The sequence below is a fragment of the Megalopta genalis genome, chromosome 12 (genome assembly GCF_051020955.1).
Source record: "Megalopta genalis isolate 19385.01 chromosome 12, iyMegGena1_principal, whole genome shotgun sequence".
Taxonomy (NCBI): domain Eukaryota; kingdom Metazoa; phylum Arthropoda; class Insecta; order Hymenoptera; family Halictidae; genus Megalopta; species Megalopta genalis.
The window spans coordinates 12,388,618-12,410,064 of NC_135024.1; the positions used below are offsets into that span (position 1 = coordinate 12,388,618).

A 21,447-nucleotide genomic window follows, 5' to 3' on the forward strand; every position below is an offset into this window, starting at 1 on the left:
TCCCGTGCTTCGAACGAATCTTGTTAGAGAGTTATGATACCGCTCGGACGTTTTACACGGGCAATTACACCTCTTTCTTTATCTACATGGCCCGCACCCTTGCATCCTTTACTCTTAGATCGGAATTGCTGAAACCGGATTCCTAAACAACTCCACAAATTTTGGTTTGCGCATCCGCATTTCGGCTGCAACAAATATCCATTCTCTAATTATTACAAAAGTTACCCGAAATTACCTAATTTCGGGTTTTCATATATTATAAATAGACTGCGGATCTTTATGCAAAATCAAAATTGTCCGACTCCATTGCAACAAACGAAAGTAAAATAGCAGTTTGTATTTCTATTTTAATATGTGTAATAGATGAAAAATAATGCAACAGCATTTTTAAAGTCTTATAATCTTTTTACTATTTTGTGTTCCACTTATACATTTTTCTCGCAAATGCACGAAATCCGCAGTCTAATTATAAATAATCACGCCATAATTACACACTATTAAATACACAAATTCAAATATAATTTAATTAACCCTCGCCGTACCACGTCTGGGATTTTTTCGGACCCAGAGCTTGAAGTTTGACTTGGATACTTGGTGCAGTCTGTTGTTTGTTTAAAGAAAAAGTACAGGAAGATAATAGTAATAGCAAAAATAATAATATGATGATAATAATAACAAAATTTGAGTTCAAAATGTTTGTATGCATAAGGACCCAACCATGAGGCTTTGTGTGAACGTCAGGGTTAATATGGAAGTAAAATCAAAAGCGGATTTAAATTTTCAATGGGCGCTTCAATTAACTTAACGAAGAGCCGCATTTGTCACCCAAGAGCGGTGAAAAACATTTTCTCAATAAAATGATATATTTATGACCGACTTTCTTTATTTCACGATAAGGAATTATATACGTGTACTTATGAATCTATGTTTTAACAACGTTTATAAACAAAATTTTATTATAAAATACGTAAATTAAACATACAAGAGTCAAACCAATTAACAACTCCTGAACAACGAATTGACTAATCCACGGCGAATGATTAAAAAATGATAAACAAATCAACAACAGTTTAACACAAAAAGTAACAATTAACGAAAATCTAATCTTTAGATTTTAGATATGCGATCTTATCAATACAGAGAAGAATTTATAAAATTTATATTCAAATTTGTACGTATATCCAAGCAATGGTTAGAGTTGCCAGCGTAATTCGATACGCGATTATATTACTGTTACATTCGCATTGGCAGCTCGTGATTGTTAGTTTCTTTTTTAGATGATGGCAAACGTATGCTTCGGTCTACAAAATGAGGGCAATAGGAACGCTGTATCCCACTGCAATCGGAATTAAAAATAAAATGAAATTTGAACATATTCAGTGAAGCATAACTGGAGAAGTAGCAGAGATATGTAAACGACACTTGGTGTGATTCAAGTACACACTAGATAGACTCGATTTCAATACTTTACATAAAATATTATCACGTTTTTCCACTACTTCGTTATTTAATTGAAAAAAATTACGCAATTATAAACGACAATCTTACTTTGGAACGATTTCGAGACGGGCCACTTCGGAGCCCTCTGCTCATTATTCAAATTAATAAATAGTAAAAAAATCATGTTAAATCATAGCCAACGTTCTCAACGAACTATGTGCGAATTAACTTGGCCCCGTTCTGCGCCGTTGCTTTCGATGGCGAACCTCGCTCCTGCAGGCCAGAGATGAAAAAATAAGGCTTTCCTACGAACTAATCGGTTCTTCTTGAGAAACGGGCACGAACGAATCGAACTCGCATTACCACCCACGAAACCCACCCCCAAATACCGTGCTAACGATCTGCCGTTTGAAACACAAATGCCCGGCCGCGTACCGAACGAATTCTTCCGGAATCAGGATGTATCTCCCTCGTCCCGTCTCTGTCTCTCCTTGCGCAGCTCCCAGCGGGGGTGGCTAGTGTCTCGGGGGCGGTCATATATCATCCACCCCCGGAGGGGTGGTCGCAAGGGGGTTGCGGGGAGTGTCGGCAAAAAATCTTGCCGAGCAAAAACTATCATCAGTGCTCGGGCAAAGCGAGCCGAACGCCTCCTCCGCCTGCTCCGTCTCCGCCGCCTTCGTCTACTTCGCTTCTCTCGCCCTTTCGCGCTCCTTCCTTTTTTCCGCGGTCTTCGCCGGTCTTTCAGAAGTTGCGGAAAGGGGTGGGAAAGCGGAACCGAAACCGTGGACTTCAGGAAGAAGGGCTTTCTCGGACCGCGAGGTTCGTCGCGTTTCCAGTCGCCTTTTAATGAGAAGAACCGGTCGGTTGGAATGGAAACGATTACTCTTATTGTTGTTACTTTTAGCAGAGTCGGACGGCGGATAGTTTGTGGGCTAGGTAAACGGCGGGTCACTTCGGACCCGCATCGAATTTGTTGCGAAGTTATAGCGGAGAGTGCAAGGTTCGAACCAGTACCCGTCGCACGGTGGACTGCAAACCCGTTTATCCTGTTCAAAATTAAATTTTTGAGGCATTATGTTGTGAAATAATGTTCGTATACATTTGTTGGTAACCCTTCAGAGATTCAAAATATTAGCCACTTTAGATAATTATATATGTGCGGCGATATCACGCTGAAGGAAAAAGTCGAAAATTCAAATTAAACTTTAATGTTTTATATACAGGGTGGTCCGCGCAACTTGTGCACCTCCTGCAACTTTAGCGCTTTATTTGTTGACAAATTTCCTCAGGAATCATAAAGTTCGAGATTCAACGTTATCACAGATTTCCGCAAGTCTGCGACGTTTACGTGAAAATTTTCGTAAAATAAAGTGAAGTATAATACAATAAAATGAAGTAAAGTGAATTAGTGAATTACTCGTTAGCTATTAGGTTTAGGGTTAATAAAGGCCAATACCTTTCGACTGAGAATTCGATATGATTTGAAAGTTGACTTTCAAGTCTCCGAAACGGCCCCACCTATACAAAAATGGATGCACTACATAGTGTGCGTCTTTAAATCATGCAACTTGTGTACAGAATTTTGTTGTCCAACGCATACCTTGTGAGATGCAGGCGGTGCACAAGTTTCGCGGACCACTCTGTATATCAATAGACGTATTTTCATTATTTAATTAGTTCCTAATGATTCTACAACCCTTAAATTGCCGCAATATTTAAAGAAATTAAATTTTGAAAAGTTTTTGCAGAAATGTTTAGAAGCGTTAGACATGGGACTTGTCTTGACTTAAACTTGTCTTCAGCTTAAACATTGTGAAGGGAAACACGCTAATTTGAAGTGTCGTTAAGCGCCGGTCTTTAAGTTATGCCAGTGTTAAGAAACAGATGGCCGCAGTATTAGAACGTTCTGTAACCGGTCTAATGTAATTGCGACCGGACTTTCTGATACGATGAACAGCCCATTGTGGCGCCTATGACCGGACTGAAATTTTCAACGGTTTTTTACATATATCCGATGATGTGACAACAAAATGTTTCCACCAAAAGTTCATCAGTATTCACTCTTCTATAACTTTTGATATGTTAGATATCGGAAACAAAATATTTGTTATAAATAATTGAAGTCATTTCGATTTTTTTCAATATTAATATATATTTTATACTTCGTAATATCGTAGGTTGCGTCGAGTCGAATTCAATGATCTTAACCTTGTAATAACGCTAAAATAAATTTGCACAAGCTAAACGGTTTCTCAGCCACAGTCTTCTACTGCGTACGTGGCTTCCAATTCTATATTTATGAAATGTTCTACAACTCATTCGTAAAATTTCTGATAAAAGTATCGATAATAATAACAACAATAATAATATTCATTTAATCAACGCGACAAACTCCCTGTGATACAATAATATGAGAATACAGTAATGTCTCCCTTATTGACGCTGAGATTACGCAGAAAAATGGACAATTTGGGAAGAGGAGATGCAATTATTCGAGCTTTGCGGTTTATTTTTATAGTCACGAATTGTCAACGATTATAAACACGAGCTGCAACGCTCGAATAATCGTGTCTCCTCTTCCCAAATTGTCCATTTTTGTGCACAATCTGAGCGTCAGTAAGGGAGACATTACTGTATGTGGCACAAGTAGGCAATTAAAAAGAAAAAGGAAAAGTACTGATCCAATAGAGTATACAACAGAAGATAAAAGGAGCGATAAAGATAATTAAATAAAGTGAAGAATGTAGAAAAAAAATTATAGTATTACATTATATATATACTATATACTACTATAGTATACTATAGTATAGTATAATATATAATAAGACTATAATATCTATTATTGTTTACACATTTGCACAATTTTCATCCAAAACACGAGTCGCGTTGATGGCGCGCTGTTGCCAAATATTGCGTAAATATGGGTCCAAACGGACCCAGCTTCGCCGACGGACTGTTCACTATCGGGGGCTACGTTCCAATAGGATTCGTCGGGCAGATTTCTTTGGGGATTTTCGAATTGTTTTCGAGGACCGTCGTGGCAATGCCGATTGGCAGGGGGTTTAGGAGGGAGAAAGCGGATTGTCGTCGATGGTAAGCACGTCCGAGCAGGGTCGATCATTCCCCGCAACGCAATGGTGTCCAATGTAAATAGACGTGAGCGACTGAGCATGGCGGGCGGCTGCGTTTTTCGTGGTGTATCGCGGTAGTCGATGGTCACGCCTGGCGTGCAAGGTACGCGTGTTGCTCCCTGATCGGGAACGGTCGATCGGTTTTGAGAAATCGAGCAAAAACGCAGCGCAGCGCTGCCGGTGCGGCGCAACTCGGTGCAACGCGGTGCAACGATTCGCCGGTTCCCTCGGCTTACTCTCGCCGCAGTCTCGTTTCGAGAAACGGCCGCAACGATGTTTTCCTAGCCTTTGTTCCCCTTCGATCTTCTCCCTCGCGACGATCGAGCTCGTCGAAGAATCTCCGAAATCCGCGGGGGGAAAAACCATGCTCGACGGGCGCCGCGCGATTCCTCGGAATTCGAGATTCGTTCAAGTTCGAAATCCCCGATCGATCGAAGTCTAGTTTTCAGCTTCGCTGGTTTCATCGATCGCGCCAAGGTGAGCCGATCGGCGCGAAGGTCGGATCGTTGCCTCGAATCGCTTCTAGCTCGAGGTCTCGGCGAAAGGCTGTTCTCGCTCTATTTGAATTTTTTTGCCAGGCCGCGATTAATTGATCAACGATCGCGAAACGTGACTCGGCCGCTGCGCTGCGCCGCGCCGCGCCGCGCCGCGTCGACTCTTTTCCGCAAGGATCTCGCGATCGACCTCGAACCGTGTCGAAAATCTTGCACCGTTCTTTTCTTTTCTTATTCCTACTTCGAACGGAATATCCTAGGAGCATAACCAACCGACAGACAGATAGGCAGAGAAAGAGAGGGAGAGAGAGAGAAAGAGAGAAAGAGAGCGAGAGAGAGATCCACTCGCCAATAACTCGTGGAATGCGGGTTCGCTGCGACTCCAGCGATTATTGCTTCCCGTACCGTTAACGAAGCCTCGTTACAAGCGAACTTTGTAAATACCGGACGCCGGGCACGGGGCGGGGATCGGTTTTTCGAACAACGGACGCGAGGCGAACTTCGTCGGAATTCCCGTGCATTAAATCATTCCGCGGCGGGGTTAAGCTGAAGTCATAATTAAGCTACCGTCGCATTCCTCGGACGTGTTTTGTCATAGGTGATCGGCAATCTGTCGTCCCCGCTGCGGAACCGCCCGGTAATCGAGGCTACGATGCTGCTTCGATTCTCGATGACACTCGAAGCTACAACGATATCGTTGCACGCATAGATCTTCCGTCCGTTAAAACTACAATAGACTACTACAACAGTCACGAGTTCTTACGACACGTAAATTCCTCGCTGAAAATTTTGCGACCACCGTGATCATGTTTCTTGAACAACGCGCTGTATAATAAAACTGAATTATGTGAGAATAATCTGTAAGAATCTGTATTTATGCCACAATGCAAATATCGATAAAATCGATATACAGATACGATTATTCGAGTCTTGTATAATCCTCTTCCCAAATTGTCCATTTTTGTTTCCAAGCTGAGCGTCAATTTGGGAGAATTCGATTTGATCGATATTTGCATTGGCATAAATGCAGATTCTTACAGATTATTCTTACATAATTTGATTTTATTATGCAGCGCGTTGTACGAGAAGCATGATAACGGTGGTCGCAACATTTTTAGCCAGGAATTCGTGTCGTAGGGGGAATGCTACAATCGTAAATCGATTTTACTTACAAATGTAAGCTCGTTTATATGTCACACGTCGCGTACAATCTATTGGGTTGGCAACTAAGTAATTGCCGATTTCAGTTATAGATGTCTCTCACTCCCATTTTTATGATATCCGTAAATGTTATATTATAAAATTATTATTGTTATTATTATGTTATTTTTTATTATCCGTGAATGTTAGCAACTGGACAAATTGAATGCAGCGGTCAAGGAAAAGCGACCAGAATTGGTCAATCGTAAAGGTGTCTTCCACCAGGACAATGCTAGGCCGCACACGTCTTTGTCCACTCGGCAAAAATTGATGGATATTGGTTGGGAATTGATGTTACACCCACCATATAGCCCCGATCTCGCGCCATCGGATTACCACTTATTTCGATCCCTGGACAACTCCCTTCGTGGTAAAACTTTGAATGATGATGACGCTGTAAAATCTCACTTAACTCAGTTTTTGGCCGAAAAGTATCAGACTTTCTACGAGCGTGGAATTTTCAAGTTGTCAGAGAGATGGCAAAAGGTCATCGAACAAAATGGAAAATACATTACAGATTAAACTTTATTCCAAGTAAAAAAGAATTTTTTATTTCATTGAACAAATCGGCAATTACTTAGTTGCCAACCCAATAGATTCTTGTAAATTTATTCATTCCCTGCATGCTAGATTGTGCTTAGAACGGATCGGACAGTGATTAACGTTCAATACTACAAATGATTTTTCGGTTTCGTTTAACTAATTATAACTGCGCAACGAATTTCTTAAACTACTTCTTTCGTTGCGTTTATATGGAACAAAATGTTTCGTTCGCACACAATAGAAATGTCATTTGCGTTAACAGAGGAAAATTTTCGCGCGACACGATTTCCTATAACACGACTTCGTAGAATGCATTATCGCATTATAGAGGCGTCTATTGTATGTGTGTTTTTGTATTTTTATATAACGCGTGCGTTTTTTCTTTTTACTCCAGGTTCAATTTACTCTTTATTTTGTTGTCCAACTTCACGGTGGAAATATTCTACTGTATTCTAAAACAAATTATAATTACATCGATAACCCTTCATCAGATTATGGTGGCCGCGACGATCGCAACTTTAAACAAGTCATCATTAATATATGTTAATGTAATTATTTAAAAATTTATTTAATCCTCTGTCAACTCGTCGAGTTTTCAATGCTACAACGACATTTATTTGCAACCGATGGTCCACGTTAAGCTTTCCATTCAGGTCGCGTCCATCACTGGTAGTACACGGTGTTACATTTGTTGAATGCGCTAAAAACATATATTCTATAACAATTTTAAGACTAATGATCATATTTCCACCAAAATAACGAATGTATTACGAAAAATGCGATATAAAACGAAGCAAATAAGTTTGTTTAATTCTTATATACTGAAGATTGAGTTATCATACGTAATAATTAATTATTGTACATATGTAATTACGTATGATAACTCAATCTTCAGTCAAAACAACGAATGGACCGAATGAAAAGTTCGCGCATAAACGGAACGTGTTAAGGATTACTGTGGAAATATAAGTTATTCGATTGCTAATCTTATCGACGCTTGAAACTTCTAATTGTAAACTAATTGTAAACAAAGGAAAGGCTTTCTTTAATGGCAGCCACTGTCTAGATTCGTTCAAATCTCTACGATTCATTTTCATCTGCACATTACTAAAACCTCTTCGTTGAGACCAAAGTTAATCCTTTTATTAGTTTCAATATTGATAGTTAATAATCGCATACGACCGCCACAAAATTAGAATTTAAACGAAATATTTGTAACTCAGGGTCCAAGCGGACCCGCAAAATTGCGGGAAACGTGGTCCGACCGGAACAGTCCCATGTTCCACTGACCCAGCGCGTTTCGATTCTCGAGCCGATCTTTGAGAGCTCGAGATTCGAAACGATCATAGATCGCAGACAGCAACCGATTCAACCGGGATCGGAGATTCAAGGCGACGGAGGAGGACAATGCGAGCTATTCCGGCTCGATTAAGCGGATCGAGAGCAATCTCTAAAACAAATCAGACGCAACGAACCGATCGGAAAAAATGCGAACCGCACCGCGGCGAGGGAAACGCGCGGAGGATTTCACAATTTCCTCAGGTGGAACGATCGAAGAGAAGGAGAGGCACGCAGAGGTGGAACAGGAGGAAGAGGAGGTTGATGAAGAGGGTGGGGAGGGGGGAAGGGAAGGTGGACGCGGATCAAGGCGAGAGAGGCGACGTTGGAATCGTTTGCGGAATCGTTGTCAGCCGGGCGGAAGCCGTGCGCGCTAGAATAACGAAAGCTAATTATGCGTTCGGTTGGTGAAAAAGAGGCGGGGCGGAGGAGGGGTGAGCAACGGGTGCAAAAACCGTCGATAATCGACATCCTGCCGCAGTCCGTCGGTCAACTGCGCGCTACTCGCGGCCCGGCGCGGCTGCGTAAATTTAGTCCGGGCTATCTTCGCGACCGAGGGAGCCAGCCCCCTCGAGCAAACAAGAAGATCGGTCGCGGTAAAAACGAAATCCGTGGACGATGCTCCGGCGATCACGGTATGCAGCCCCCGGGTCCTGGAACCTGGGAGCCGCGTGCCCGACTCGAAATCGAGCCGATACCATCGATCCCTGTCGCTGAATCGTCGCCGGATCCTCGAGGAGAACCGCGTGGACCGCGCGAATTCCATCGGGCCGCAAGCCGGCCGGGCTCGATTTTTGCCGAGATTCGAGACGGATTTCTACGGGGCAAGCGCGAGGATTGTCCGTTAACTCCGTTTTTAGGAGATCTACAAATTCGATGTTCCGAGATATCCGGCGAGCGGCGCGCCGCGCCGCGGCACAAGAAACCGATCTCACTTGTAGAATAACGCGCCTTCTATTTATCTTGAGCTTCCCCAGTCCCGGTTCTCCTGCGCTTCTTTCTTTCCGTTTGGTTAATTTCGAATCGGTCCCTGTTTCGCCTTATCCCCGACTGGTCTGGCTCCTTCTCTTCTTCCCGTCTCCGCCCTCCCCCACCCCCCCTCCGTACATTGATTGGGTACACAGGCGATTTCTTGCCGGATCTTCTTTTCAGCAGAAATAAATCTTGTGTTTTCGCGTATAAGCGGTCTTTTAATATCACCGGGCTTGATTTACCGACCGCGAGACCATGCATCTACGCGCGCAGAAGAGAGGCCAAGCCGCCGGTCCCGCCGCAACCCCCGACTCCCCGCTGACATTTGTCTTCCGGGCCGGGAAGAAGGGAGGCACGACTGTCCCCAGGTTTTCCCTGATTTACCGCTCCCACCGACGGTATTTGACTAAACGCTCTCGGATCGAGGAGAGATACCGCGGCCAACGATCGAGGACGGACCGCTCCCACGCGATCTCGGCTCGCCCAGGGACACGCTTCTTCCACCTCCACCCGTCTCCAAATCCTGCTCTGCTCGATCTTCCTTCGTTCTCCAACGATCCAACGAACTTGTGTAGTTATAGGGATCGTATAAAGGCCGGCGACGGTGGTGTACGGCTTCGCAAACAAAGTTAAACCGCGTCTCCCTTAGGGACGGCAAAAAAAAAGAAACTGCCGCGGCCCGAAACCGCCGCGTGGTAATAACACGATAATAATTTATAACATTACAATCGAGAGCCGGCCACCTTGATACGCGAGAGGGAAGGACGGCCGTGGTCGGGTTGGTACACGGGAGATGCATCCTGCGGGTGATGCACTCACGGAGGCCGGGCGCATCGGAGCGTTGCGATCATTACGGTAGCAGTGGAAGGAGTGGCGAGGCAAGCGGAGAGGAGAGGAGCGGAGAGAAGAGAAGCGAAGAGAAGAGAAGAGAAGAGAGGCACACCGGAGTGTACGTGTCCGTGGTAAAAGGTCCACCGGTGTCCGGCCGGCGAAAAAGGAATCCCAAAAAGCTCGTCCGCGGATCGACCGAGAGAACGACGGAGAGAGCACGACCGTCGGAGAGCGTCTGAGAGAGAAAAAGGGAGCGGGAGGGAAAGGAGGGAGAGACGAGGAGGGAGAAAAACAATGTTGCGCCCGGTACCGCGGGACATTCAGAAAACAAGAAGAGAAACGAGGGCGGAGGGACTGGGGGAGGGCCGAGGGCCGAGGGGGCTGGGGGGCAACGGATGATGAGAAACAGAGCCCGTTTCGCTCCCTCCCCCGCCTCGCTGCCGCCGCTGCAACCGTTGCAGCCGTTGGTGCCGTTGCACCGTCGCGTCGCATCGCGTCGCGTCGGCTCGGACGACCAGTTGCATCAACGAGAGCGAATTTAAAGCGATCACAGTTCTGCCGGTCCCTTCGTAAATGGAGGTGTAAGGATAAACTGTAAATCATCCGGCTCGTTATCCGAGCCGACGCGATCATACTCGCTTCTATTATTTTCTTGCACTACTTTTAGCCGAGGCCGGCCGGCCGGCCGGCCCGGACGCGGCCCGAGCACGATATCGGGCCCCGCAGAAGTCCCCGAGTCCCGAGTGTCTCTCTGTGCCCCTCCCGCGATGGAGATGACTCTTCGTCCGTGCTCCTCGATGCCCTGTCGTTCACCATTTTTCTCTGCCTCCCGGCTCTTTTCGATCGACCAGCCGTAACGGTAGGCGCTGCAGACATTTTTCGCTGAAGCTTTGGCTTCGCGAGGCTTCCAGGGCGTTGCTGCGGCAACACTCGGAAAGAGCAGCGGCTTTCGGAACTCGAGGCATCGAATTTTTCGGTCGAAAACTGCATGCGCGGCGAGGACCCGGTGAAGCACGGGTCGGGGAGGGAAAATGATGCTGGCGTTCGAACAGTCGGAGACGAAAGAGTTTTTGAGATCTCGAGGTCTCGAATTTTCGGATCGCTGACTGCAGGAATGGCAAGCAGGAATTGCAAACAGTTATGACATCGGCTTCGGTTCTCGAAACGGTTACGGAGAACCGAAAAGATCTCGTAACTGCTACAAGGTATGTATATCGATTGCGGGCTTTTTTTGGATCGGTATTGTATTGGTTTTATAACAGTTATTTTTCGGTTCTTGGTTTCGATTCTATGAGATAGACATTAACGTTCATAGTCGCAATTTGTCGGAAATACAGGATATATTCTTTTAGTATTTAAGGGAAATGGAACGTGTTTGTTGCAGAAAACGGAATTGCAATCGAATTTATAATCGCAATCCAGAACCGAAAAATAACAGTTATAGAATCGATATAATATGTTGGTTCTGAAGAACGGAAGCCAGAATACACCTTATAACTACACTGTGAATCTTTATGCAAAATGTGAATTGACTATACTAATTGCATAAGAAAAGAGTTGAATAAAAATATGTCATTTTTTTTATCATTTTTAATAAATTGAAAATAATGGAGCAATGTACGTAAATTCTTCTTATGTAGTCATTATTCTATGTTTCTCTTTCCCATTTTCGCTTATAAATGCATAAAACCCGCAATCTACTTATAACAGTTAAGAGATCTTTTCGGTTTTCCATAACTGTTCCTTTCGAAACAACAGTTGCAAGCAATTGCTCAGCAATTGACCGTTGCGAATGACTATTACTCTCTACGTGAATTTTTCTATTTATATCTCTTCTTCTTTCATATTCTTTTCCTTCTGCAACAAAGGGGTAATCCCGCAAATAAATGTATTACTATCATTATCATTATTAAAATCAATATGTAATAGTGTGAAATGGTTATTTTCGGAATCTTCCCAATTCCTGGTAACAAGTGCACGACGGAATAGGGGCGACGGAGGGAAGATGACGTTGTCATTCCAAGAATCAAAAGCCGAAGAGTTTTTGGGACCTCGAAACATCAAATGTTTGGGTTGCTAATTGTATTAAGTTGTTGCAAATGAAATGGGCAGTTTTTGAATTTTTAAGTTAAATTTGTAATTAACATACTTAAAACATTATTGACCGGTCACGAGATAACTCGTGTTCTTAGGCTCAGACGTTGCAAAATTGCCGATCACCAATCTGTTAATAAATATTTCTTTAACAGAAATAGTCTGCTTCGACCTTTAATACACATTTCACAATGTGATACAATGGCATTAATGCCTTTTTGAAAAAAAAATGGGAGAACAGGAGGCAATAAATTCATTAAATGCAGTTTTTACGTCAAAAACGTTACTTCTTCTCGAAACAGTTTTGCAGTCATAAAATGATCTAGGTTCTTGAAAATAGGGTAGTTCGTACGTGAAAGACCGAGGGTATAAGACGGGTGAGGAAGAATTTCACACTTCAACTCTGTTAACTTCGTAAAAGTTCGTTTCACGAATTCTATCGAATTCTGCCTTTCTCATTGAATTCGTGCGAGATCCACGCGTATAACTTCTACTTCTTCCAAGCCCTTTATAGTAATGTTTTCCTTACTGACGCTCGGATTGTGCAGAAAAATGAACAATTTAGGAAGAGAAGATACGATTATTCGAGCCTTGCGGCTCGTTTTTATAGTTATTGAGAACCGATAAAAATAATAAAAAAAAAACGAGCCTCAAGGCTCGAATAATCGTATCTCCTCTTCCTAAATTGTCCATTTTTGTGAACAATCCGAGCGTCAATTAGAGAGACATTACTGTAGATGCCGGTTAGTTAAATATTGAACATTCGTTCCGCGATTTCCGAACGCTGAAACGTGCATCTGCTTTAATCACAACCTTTACAATGACATTTTTTTACAATTGTTGGCGTATTTTTCATTTTGGTTGCCACCAAAATGAACTTTTTCAAACCAACGCCTTGTGGTTCGACGTTTGGATTGTGAAAAAACGTCGTTTCGTCTGCAACAACATAATGTTCGTGGCAAGTGCGAAGCAGAGAGATCGGTGAAGAGAAATGACGTTGCCAATCCGGAAGTCGAGACCAGAAGCGTCTTTGGGACCTCGGGGTCTCGAATTTTTGGCTCGCTAACCGTAGGTGGGACAAGTGCAAAGCAGAGGTCAGGGAGGGAAAAGATAGGGGAGAGAGGCAGAAGGGATGGGGAAGGTTATCGGGGTGTTGGCGAGTGAAACGGAGAGGATTCACCCCTGTTTCGCTCGAATAATCGTGTCGTCCTCGTCGAAAGCGGTTTGCTCGGGCTAATATCGAGCCATCGGTCGCATTCAAAGGGATGTCGGGGTAGGAATGGTATTGTTGTCCCCTCCGAGGCGATTCTTCTTCGCCGCGTGTCACTTTTGACGTTGCTAATGAAAAGATTGCCGTTCGCTAGACGCTCCTCCGGTCGCCAAGAAATTTATCTGTTTCCTCGATACTTCCTTGGAGTCGTCTTCCTCTCACCCCCTCTCTTTCTCTCTCTCTCTCTCTCTCTCTCTCTCTCTCTCTCTCTCGTTCGAGTCTCTATTATTTGTTCTCTCGACCATCGTCAAGTGTATCAATCGCTGGAAATAATTTGCGTTTGCTACCAGTGTTCGCGGCGTCGATCTCGCCGATCTTTTTGCGCGGAGGAAAAATAAGCTATACCATCGACGAAGGAAAAGCGATTTGCCGGCGAGCGGGGAGAGGGCGAGGCAGCTAATACGGCTGACGGCGTGAAATTGAAATGGTTCTGTGTCGTTGCTCGCCGGGCGCAAAGAACCAAGGATATCCGAGAGCTACTCGTTTTCTTCGGGACGAGCCTCGCGACTCGACACAAACTCGGCTCGATTCGCTCTTGATTAAAGTCCTCGGCGAAGATCGCGTTGTCTCCAGGATCGGTCGTGCATAGAGCAGGATATTGCGCACCGGTACCGAATAATGATATCTCGACCGCAGTGATCATATAAACCGCAATGATTACAAGCTGATTCAAGACGCATCGCGGCCGGTATGTGAATCATCCGACGAGCATTCGAGCTCGATTCGACGGAAAACCCGTCGCGCATCCTTTCAACTTTGCCAACGAGCGTCGCGAACAATCGCCGCAATACCGCTGCGCAAACTTCGATAAAATATGCGCGCTTTTTTTCTAAATCAGATGATGCTGCTCTTTAACCCTTGGCGCTCGAAACTATTTTCTTCCTTTCACTTCTGAATTTGCTATAACGTTATACAGGGTGTTCCAGAATCGGTGGTACATCCGAGGAGGGGGTGAAAAGAACATGAAAAGGACAAATGTAAAATAAAGAATAACATTTTTTCAATTAAACTTCGTTGTCGCGAAATTCGACTTTGAATATTCAATATTCATAACAGTAAAGTAAAGTTCGTTAGTAAAGTAAGTTAACTAAATTACGTGTTTTATTTTCATGTAAATCCACTCTGAATCCATAGACTGAAATGAGTAACACGGCACATCATGTTGATACTAACGATAATAGGTATTAATAATAATAGTAGCTATTATAGATATTATTTATTATATTATAGATATTAGAATAATATAATTAATATATATATATATATATATATATATATAATATAATTAATTAATATATAATATATAAAATATGATTAATTACTATATAATACATAATGTATATAATATAATTAATTAATATATAATATTAATTGATACAATAGGTTGTGTAATAAGTACGTTCGCGGAGCTCAGATACCAAGGAAAAGACAAGGAAAATTAAAACGATAGTTCAGACGAATTTTGAGATGTATTCTCGTGGAGCTATCTCTATGCAACTTAGTTGAAATGAAAGCTGGAAGTGTCTACTTTAAGACGGGGCAAATTATATTGCAATGGAATGATGAGATCATTTTGAAAAATTGAAAGGAGTGGACCTCTGACAGGAAAAGGAAAAGATCGGATGGATTTTAAGATACGTTCCTGTAGATCTATTTCCATGCAACTCAGCTCAAATGAAAGCTGCAAGTGTCTACTTTAAGACAAGGTTTCTTATCGCTATCTTTAGCCAGTGGCCAGCTATGTTTTACATTGCTCCACACTAAAATGACTACAATGAAAATTCTCGTGATTGGTCGCAAGCAGTGCTCACAGGAAAATAGGCTACGCAGGGAGTGGTGGCAGGCGACGCACGCGCAGGAGTCCCGCACAGAGGGATGGTGCGTCTACCGGGTGAACATTATAACTTTGAACTGCGATCAGACAGAGGCTCTACGACGCGTCGCGATAGTAGTTTAGAATTATAATGTTCACGCGATTGACACGCTACGTCACTGTGTTGGTCTCCCGGCGCATGCGTCACCACCCCACTCCTTGCGTAGCCTATTTTCCTGCGAACACTGGTCGCAAGCTCTAGAACAGAGAACACGAGGTATTAGAAGAGAAGAGCCAAGGTATTAGAAGGTTTTATAGGACATTTTGTATCTATGTAAGAAATAGTGTTACAAATATTACAGTGTACATTTATTACATCGAGGTATATTTATTTATACTATGTTGTCGAATGAAACGTTTTGATACCTGCAAAAATAAAATATAAACGATTTATAAAAGAACATTGTTAAAACAAAAATACATGTTTAAAATCCTGTGGACATTTTTTGACCATCCCTTAAGCATGCTAAGGTTAATAGATAACTTTTGCAGTCAATGTCGAGTCTGGTTCAGCGTACAACCGCAAAGTGTAAAACAGTCGATCGAAAATATCGAATAAAACTTCGTCAAATTTTCACTCTGATTATCATCGGTGCAAGGGTTGGAGATGTACATTTGTTCGACCGGTTGCGACCAATGCCGTCGCCCCAAAGTACGACGGGTGGTTTCCAAATAATCGAGGCATTTCCAAACGATTTCCTCGGCCGTCGCTCGCGACCGCTTCACATCCCCGTGTTGCGGCGGTCACCGCGCCACCCCCGCACACGAGTTCTCGACTCCTGTTTTCCTCCATCTCCAGGGAGCAATAATCGCCGCGGGCCGGAAAAATTCCGCGACAGACGTTAAACAAAGCCTCGAACGGGAAATAAAAAAAATGTGGGAGAGGGAGTGCGAGAGAGAGAAAGAGAGTAGATGGCGGATCGTTTGCAAGGAAACAAGGGTGGAGAGACACAGAGAGTACGTGTCCCCGGTCCGACTGTAATAAGGGTGACCAATTTTCTCCTCCGTCCGGTTCGCGGTCCGCCTACGTTCGACTGTGTTTGAACAAGCCTCATAATTAATACGCGTATTCGCTTCTGGAAAACCCGCCCGAAGCTATCCGGCTGGGAGACATTTTTTAAATCCTCCGCCGCGGATATTTTGCTCGTCCACCGCGTTCTCGCGGTTTCCGAACGATTCCCGACGCCTACCTTTTCCATTCCCGTATCTTCCATCATAGATAGGTTTCTTCCAAAATCGATTTTATTCGTAGGGGAGACAGGGGCAAGGGGTTAGTCAGGAAAAGTTTGGGAAAGTATATGCAAAATTTTCTTTGATAAAAAAAATAGTGAACTGAATTTAAATTACAGTTGAATGTCTGCTCTAATACCGAAGTATATTTGAAAAAGTATCGCATTTAAAAATAATCTTACCCTTTGGACAGCGTACATTCAAATCTTTATAATTAATTTTCATTTATATATTATTAAAACCTTTTCGTTGGACCAAAGTAAATTCTTCTATTAGTTTCTATATTAATAGTTAGTAGTTACATATGACTGCCACAAAATTAGAATTTAGTACTATGGGTTCAAATGGACCCAGCGCCCGCCATCCGAGAATAGGATATAAACGAACGAATTAATTAGCTTTCTTTGTCTCATATGTGGGTTAAAGGGGTTTCACGATGGGATAAAAAGAGCCCGAAACAAATGCAGGATATACAATTAGAAATTTAACAAATCAATTAATTATGTTGAATTCATTATTGCCAAATTCGTCGGTTTGTAAATAGGAACAACAATTTGAAATACTTTTTGGTAGTTGTATTCAATTATATTTAATCGAGATTAACAAACTTTGATTGAGAAATGTAGAAGTTTTAGGTTAGTTTTAGGTTAAGTCACTGCACACTTGTGTTTCACGCATATTTCGTCCGCTCTTCGATGCAGTTTATTATTAATCGATCAATTCAATTATTTTTGAGTCATTTTACGTTATATTATCAACAAAAACATTGAAATTTATGGAGATCATGAACACACAGATAAAGATTTCTAATCTAATTTTATACACATAACTTATTTATTCAAATTCCAATTTCTTGAAAATTCTCGATCGCAGGTGCTGACACTTTATTATTTTGTTCATCTATTAAATAAAAGTATTATTATAATTAATATTATATAATTATATATATTATAATATATATAATTATTATTAATTATTATAATATATAATATATATAATTATTATTAATTATTATAATATATAATATATATAATTATTATATAATTATCTTTGTACTGACAAGTCAATTTACTATATATCATTTTATATCAGATAAATTTTAATTTTATAAATAAATGTTCAACAAAGTTGGACGCCACTGAGCCTCAAGGCTCATTTGGTCCCTTGAAATGCCTTTGTTCGAATAACATTTAAATATTTGTTTGGTACAAGAAAGTTAAAAATGATGATACTCAATATAAGCATAGTTAAATTGTAAAAAGATCGTCTGTTGACACCCATGATTACCGGCCATTTTGTTTATCTAAAATAAAAAAAACAACATATAAGACCTTTAATTAATATCAGTTTGGCTATAGATGAAGAGAAAAAAATCGATAATGAAAAAAATGGCAACACTTTGAAATTTGATTATAGATTTTCCCTATTGCTTTTTCATTATTCGGAGTTTGAAGGAAAGTGAAAAATAAAAGTTTTTGGATGGTTCTAGTACTGGGTATAGGCATAAGCATGCTGAAGGTGCATCTAAATTTGGAAGATAATTGATTAAGCAGATTTTGAGATATCACGGTCGCCGTTTTGGAAAATATGGATTCGATAAAAATACATTTAAAGTTTCATAATTAATTAATATGTAATTAACCGATTCTTCGTCGCGTGTCCTTCGACCAGTTGTAACCTTGTCAATTTCCGAGAATCCGTATTTTTGAATTATATTCACTCAAGAAAATGAAAAAAAAACCGATGGTTCCAAAGGACAGTAACGACGCGAGGATTGCATATCTTATTCACAAAACTGGAAACGTACAATTTCACTATATACAGGACAAAAGATCAGAGTACACTACTCGATTCTCGAATGATTGATCGACGTCTTCGATACACGGTCTAATTCCCTGGGGAAAATATTCTTGTTACTTTAAAAAATACGCATGAACAGAGGATTAAATTGTCGGGAAACCGGACTCAAGTTGTATCCTAGCAAAGAATTCGTCACGGTGAAAATAGAAAAATTTGATGAAAATGGAGGATTCGAGTGAAACGAAGGCAGATTCCTGGAGGAACGTGGCGGCGTACCTGGCTCGTTCCGCGGAGATATCTGTCTTTAAGAGCATTATCTGGATGGTGGACGGGTAGGGAGCCGGCAAAAACCGTCCGCCCCCTCGTGGTATGTGAAAAATGATGCACAACCCCAATCCCCCGACACATCTCCACCCCCGGAATGTCCCGAAGGAAGCGTTCCTCCTCGTCGTCTTTCTGGTCCACGACCCAGAAGACGTGTCACGGACGAGGTTGCATTATTCGAAACGATTAACTGACTGACAGTGCCCTGTAAAAAATAATCCAGCAAGTATATTTTTAATGCCCTGAGATTTATCACTCGTGTATCTAGACCTTTGAAATTTGGGGTGTTCTTCGGGCTTTTGGAAAACGCAATTTCCAGCGACTGTTCACAGAAGCTCCGAGCTTTTAATATTTAGAGCCGTTCACTTTGAAAGTGGCCTAAGTCCGTTTCTTTTAAAATCCACATATTTATGAATTTTATGTTTTAATAAATTTAAAGATATTGATAACTGATAACATGATAGTATCATGTTTTTGTGTTTCTAAAGGCTATATATTTCTAGTTTCTACATATAATTTCATTTCAGCTCTTATATATATATACTTTCTACTTTCTATATAATTTCATTTCAGCCCTTAGAATAGATATATAGCTCTATAGCTCTATATATATTAATCTAGTTTCTCTTTATATATATTCATAATTTTCTTATTAATAACTTTCTTATATATATATATATATATATATATATATATATATATATATATATATATATAGAGAGAGAGAGAGAGAGAGAGAGAGAGAGAAAGTTATTAATAAGAAAATTATGAATATATATAAAGAGAAACTAGATCAATATATATAGAGCTATATATCTATTCTAAGAGCTGGAATGAAATTATATAGAAAATAGAAATCTAAATATTAAAATAGCTAGCTCCACGTTTTTGGAAAATGAACTGAAGCCACTTTCAAAACGAACGGCAGAATTTGTTCTTGGCGTCGATTGAATTTCTTAATTTTTCTGACGCAGATACGCCGAAGTATTCTCGAAGGCGCCGCCAACGGGGATCAGAAACGCTGTGTTGCTCTGCGAGCCACACAAAGGATTTCTCTATCTCACGATCAACAACGAACTGTAAGTAATTTTCTGTCATTTTATCGTCTAGTTTGTAAATAGTTATTTTCAGAGAGCGTGTGTAGTTTTATATTGATTTATTGTTATTTCAAATCGAATGGTTTATTTAGCAAATGGAATATTGTTAGATGGGCCTTACACACTTTCTAATTTCTTATGGAACATTATTTAGAAAAATGATAAATTATTCTTTACTAAGAATATTCTTTACTTCTATATCAGGATTACATAAAAAGGGATTAATGCAAAAAGGAGAACGGTACTTGCCTTTCAGAACTGCTAGATGTTATATTTAGTTTATTTAAATTATAACGATCGGAACGACATCTATGAACAAAAACTACACAATCTCTGGAAAGTCCAAGTTCAGTTCTCGTGATAAAATCTAAAGTAGTTCATTCACTAGACTTGATGATCACTTGCTCTTTGATGATGTTAGTGGACATTCTTGAATTTTGAGGTCTCTGATTAGGTCAGTAATTGAAGCCGTGATAGCAGGCGAGGGACTTTTTTCGGTCGCTTCTTTTGCAAGTAAATCTAATTTTCCATTACCCACGATGACCTGCATGGCCAGCCATCCAGAATAAATTTTATCAAATTATGGCTATGATTATAATTCGATGTAAATTATTCGATATAAATTTAGAGTAAATAAATATATAAATAATACATAGTAATCATAATACATAGTAATAATAATAAATAGTAAATAAATTTTTATAATTTGATTACCGTAACTGTTGATTACCGATACTGTAACTGGCTTCTGTATCGACTTTATTTATTTATAGGCAAAAAAACTATTCGGTTTACAATGCGGGAAGATTAGTAGGCGTGTAGAATTTCGTATTAACGGCATTTAGAAGAATAAAAAGACAAGAAAAAGTTCACGGAGCCGCGGATATCATACGCTATTATTACAATGCGATCAATGCACTTATGGTGACCGTACAGAGCTCCGTGAAATTTCGGCTGAAAAATAATATGTGCCCTTGCCGATGGGATGGAACATTTAAGTTTGAAGTGTCGCAGTATATTTGAGCAAGTAACATCGCCATTTACTATATATTATGGACAAATAGAATATCTATCACGAGACGCCTGTTTTCGAGAGGCAGTAAATTTCAACGACGTAATACGGGAACAAAGTCATAGTCGTAAACTGATACGGGGTGGCCTAAACGGAGGGATACTAGACGCAAAAATCGACGCTGAGATCTCTCCGACATCGTCAATTTGACATCGTCGGTAAAATGACAAACATGAGCGTACAAACATAAAGTAAGCGATTATTAAGATATTAACATTGTTGAAGAATTTAGAAACACTGTTTATGAAGCCTGATGGAGTGCTGAGATCCAAATATCGCGGAATTATTGAAGGAATAAGTAAAAATAGTGTTTGTAGATTTGCGAGAAAAGCGAGCGATGAAACATTTAGATAAACGAAGTGATAGATCGTTCACCGTACACCGAAGATCCTGATTTCGAAGATCGGATTGTATCAATGATTAACCGAGATTACGCTTCGGGAGTTGGCGAGGATGAGGAAGTTGGAAGGGAAATGTTGTTCTCCGAGAAGAGCCGGTGGAATGTAACGAACAGCGGTGTCCATTCCACGGAGACATGTTTATTGAGACGTCTCTTTTTCCGAGGAGGGGCTAGAGAAAAGATCTTCTCTGGGGGCCACGGTATTATAAAGCGAAAGTGCGTGACCTCCTGGCACTGGTTTCTTCTTTTTCCTGCCCACCGACGTTCTCCGACGTCCTCCGACATCCTCCGGCGGCGTCGTCCCCGACGTCCTCCGAGGCCGCGTGACGTGATGGATA

At 41.3% G+C, this 21,447-nt stretch overlaps 1 protein-coding gene across 4 annotated transcripts in view; it reads left to right on the forward strand.

Moving 5' to 3' along the window:
- Window positions 1-21,447, forward strand: part of LOC117222925 (ubiquitin carboxyl-terminal hydrolase 48) — a 137,802-nt gene that overhangs the window by 13,599 nt on the left and 102,756 nt on the right. For all 4 annotated transcript variants that reach the window (XM_033474960.2, XM_033474959.2, XM_033474961.2 and 1 more), the window contains one exon: window positions 19,515-19,619. In XM_033474960.2, the coding sequence (XP_033330851.2) occupies window positions 19,515-19,619 (105 nt within the window). The remainder of the gene's footprint in view (window positions 1-19,514; window positions 19,620-21,447) is intronic.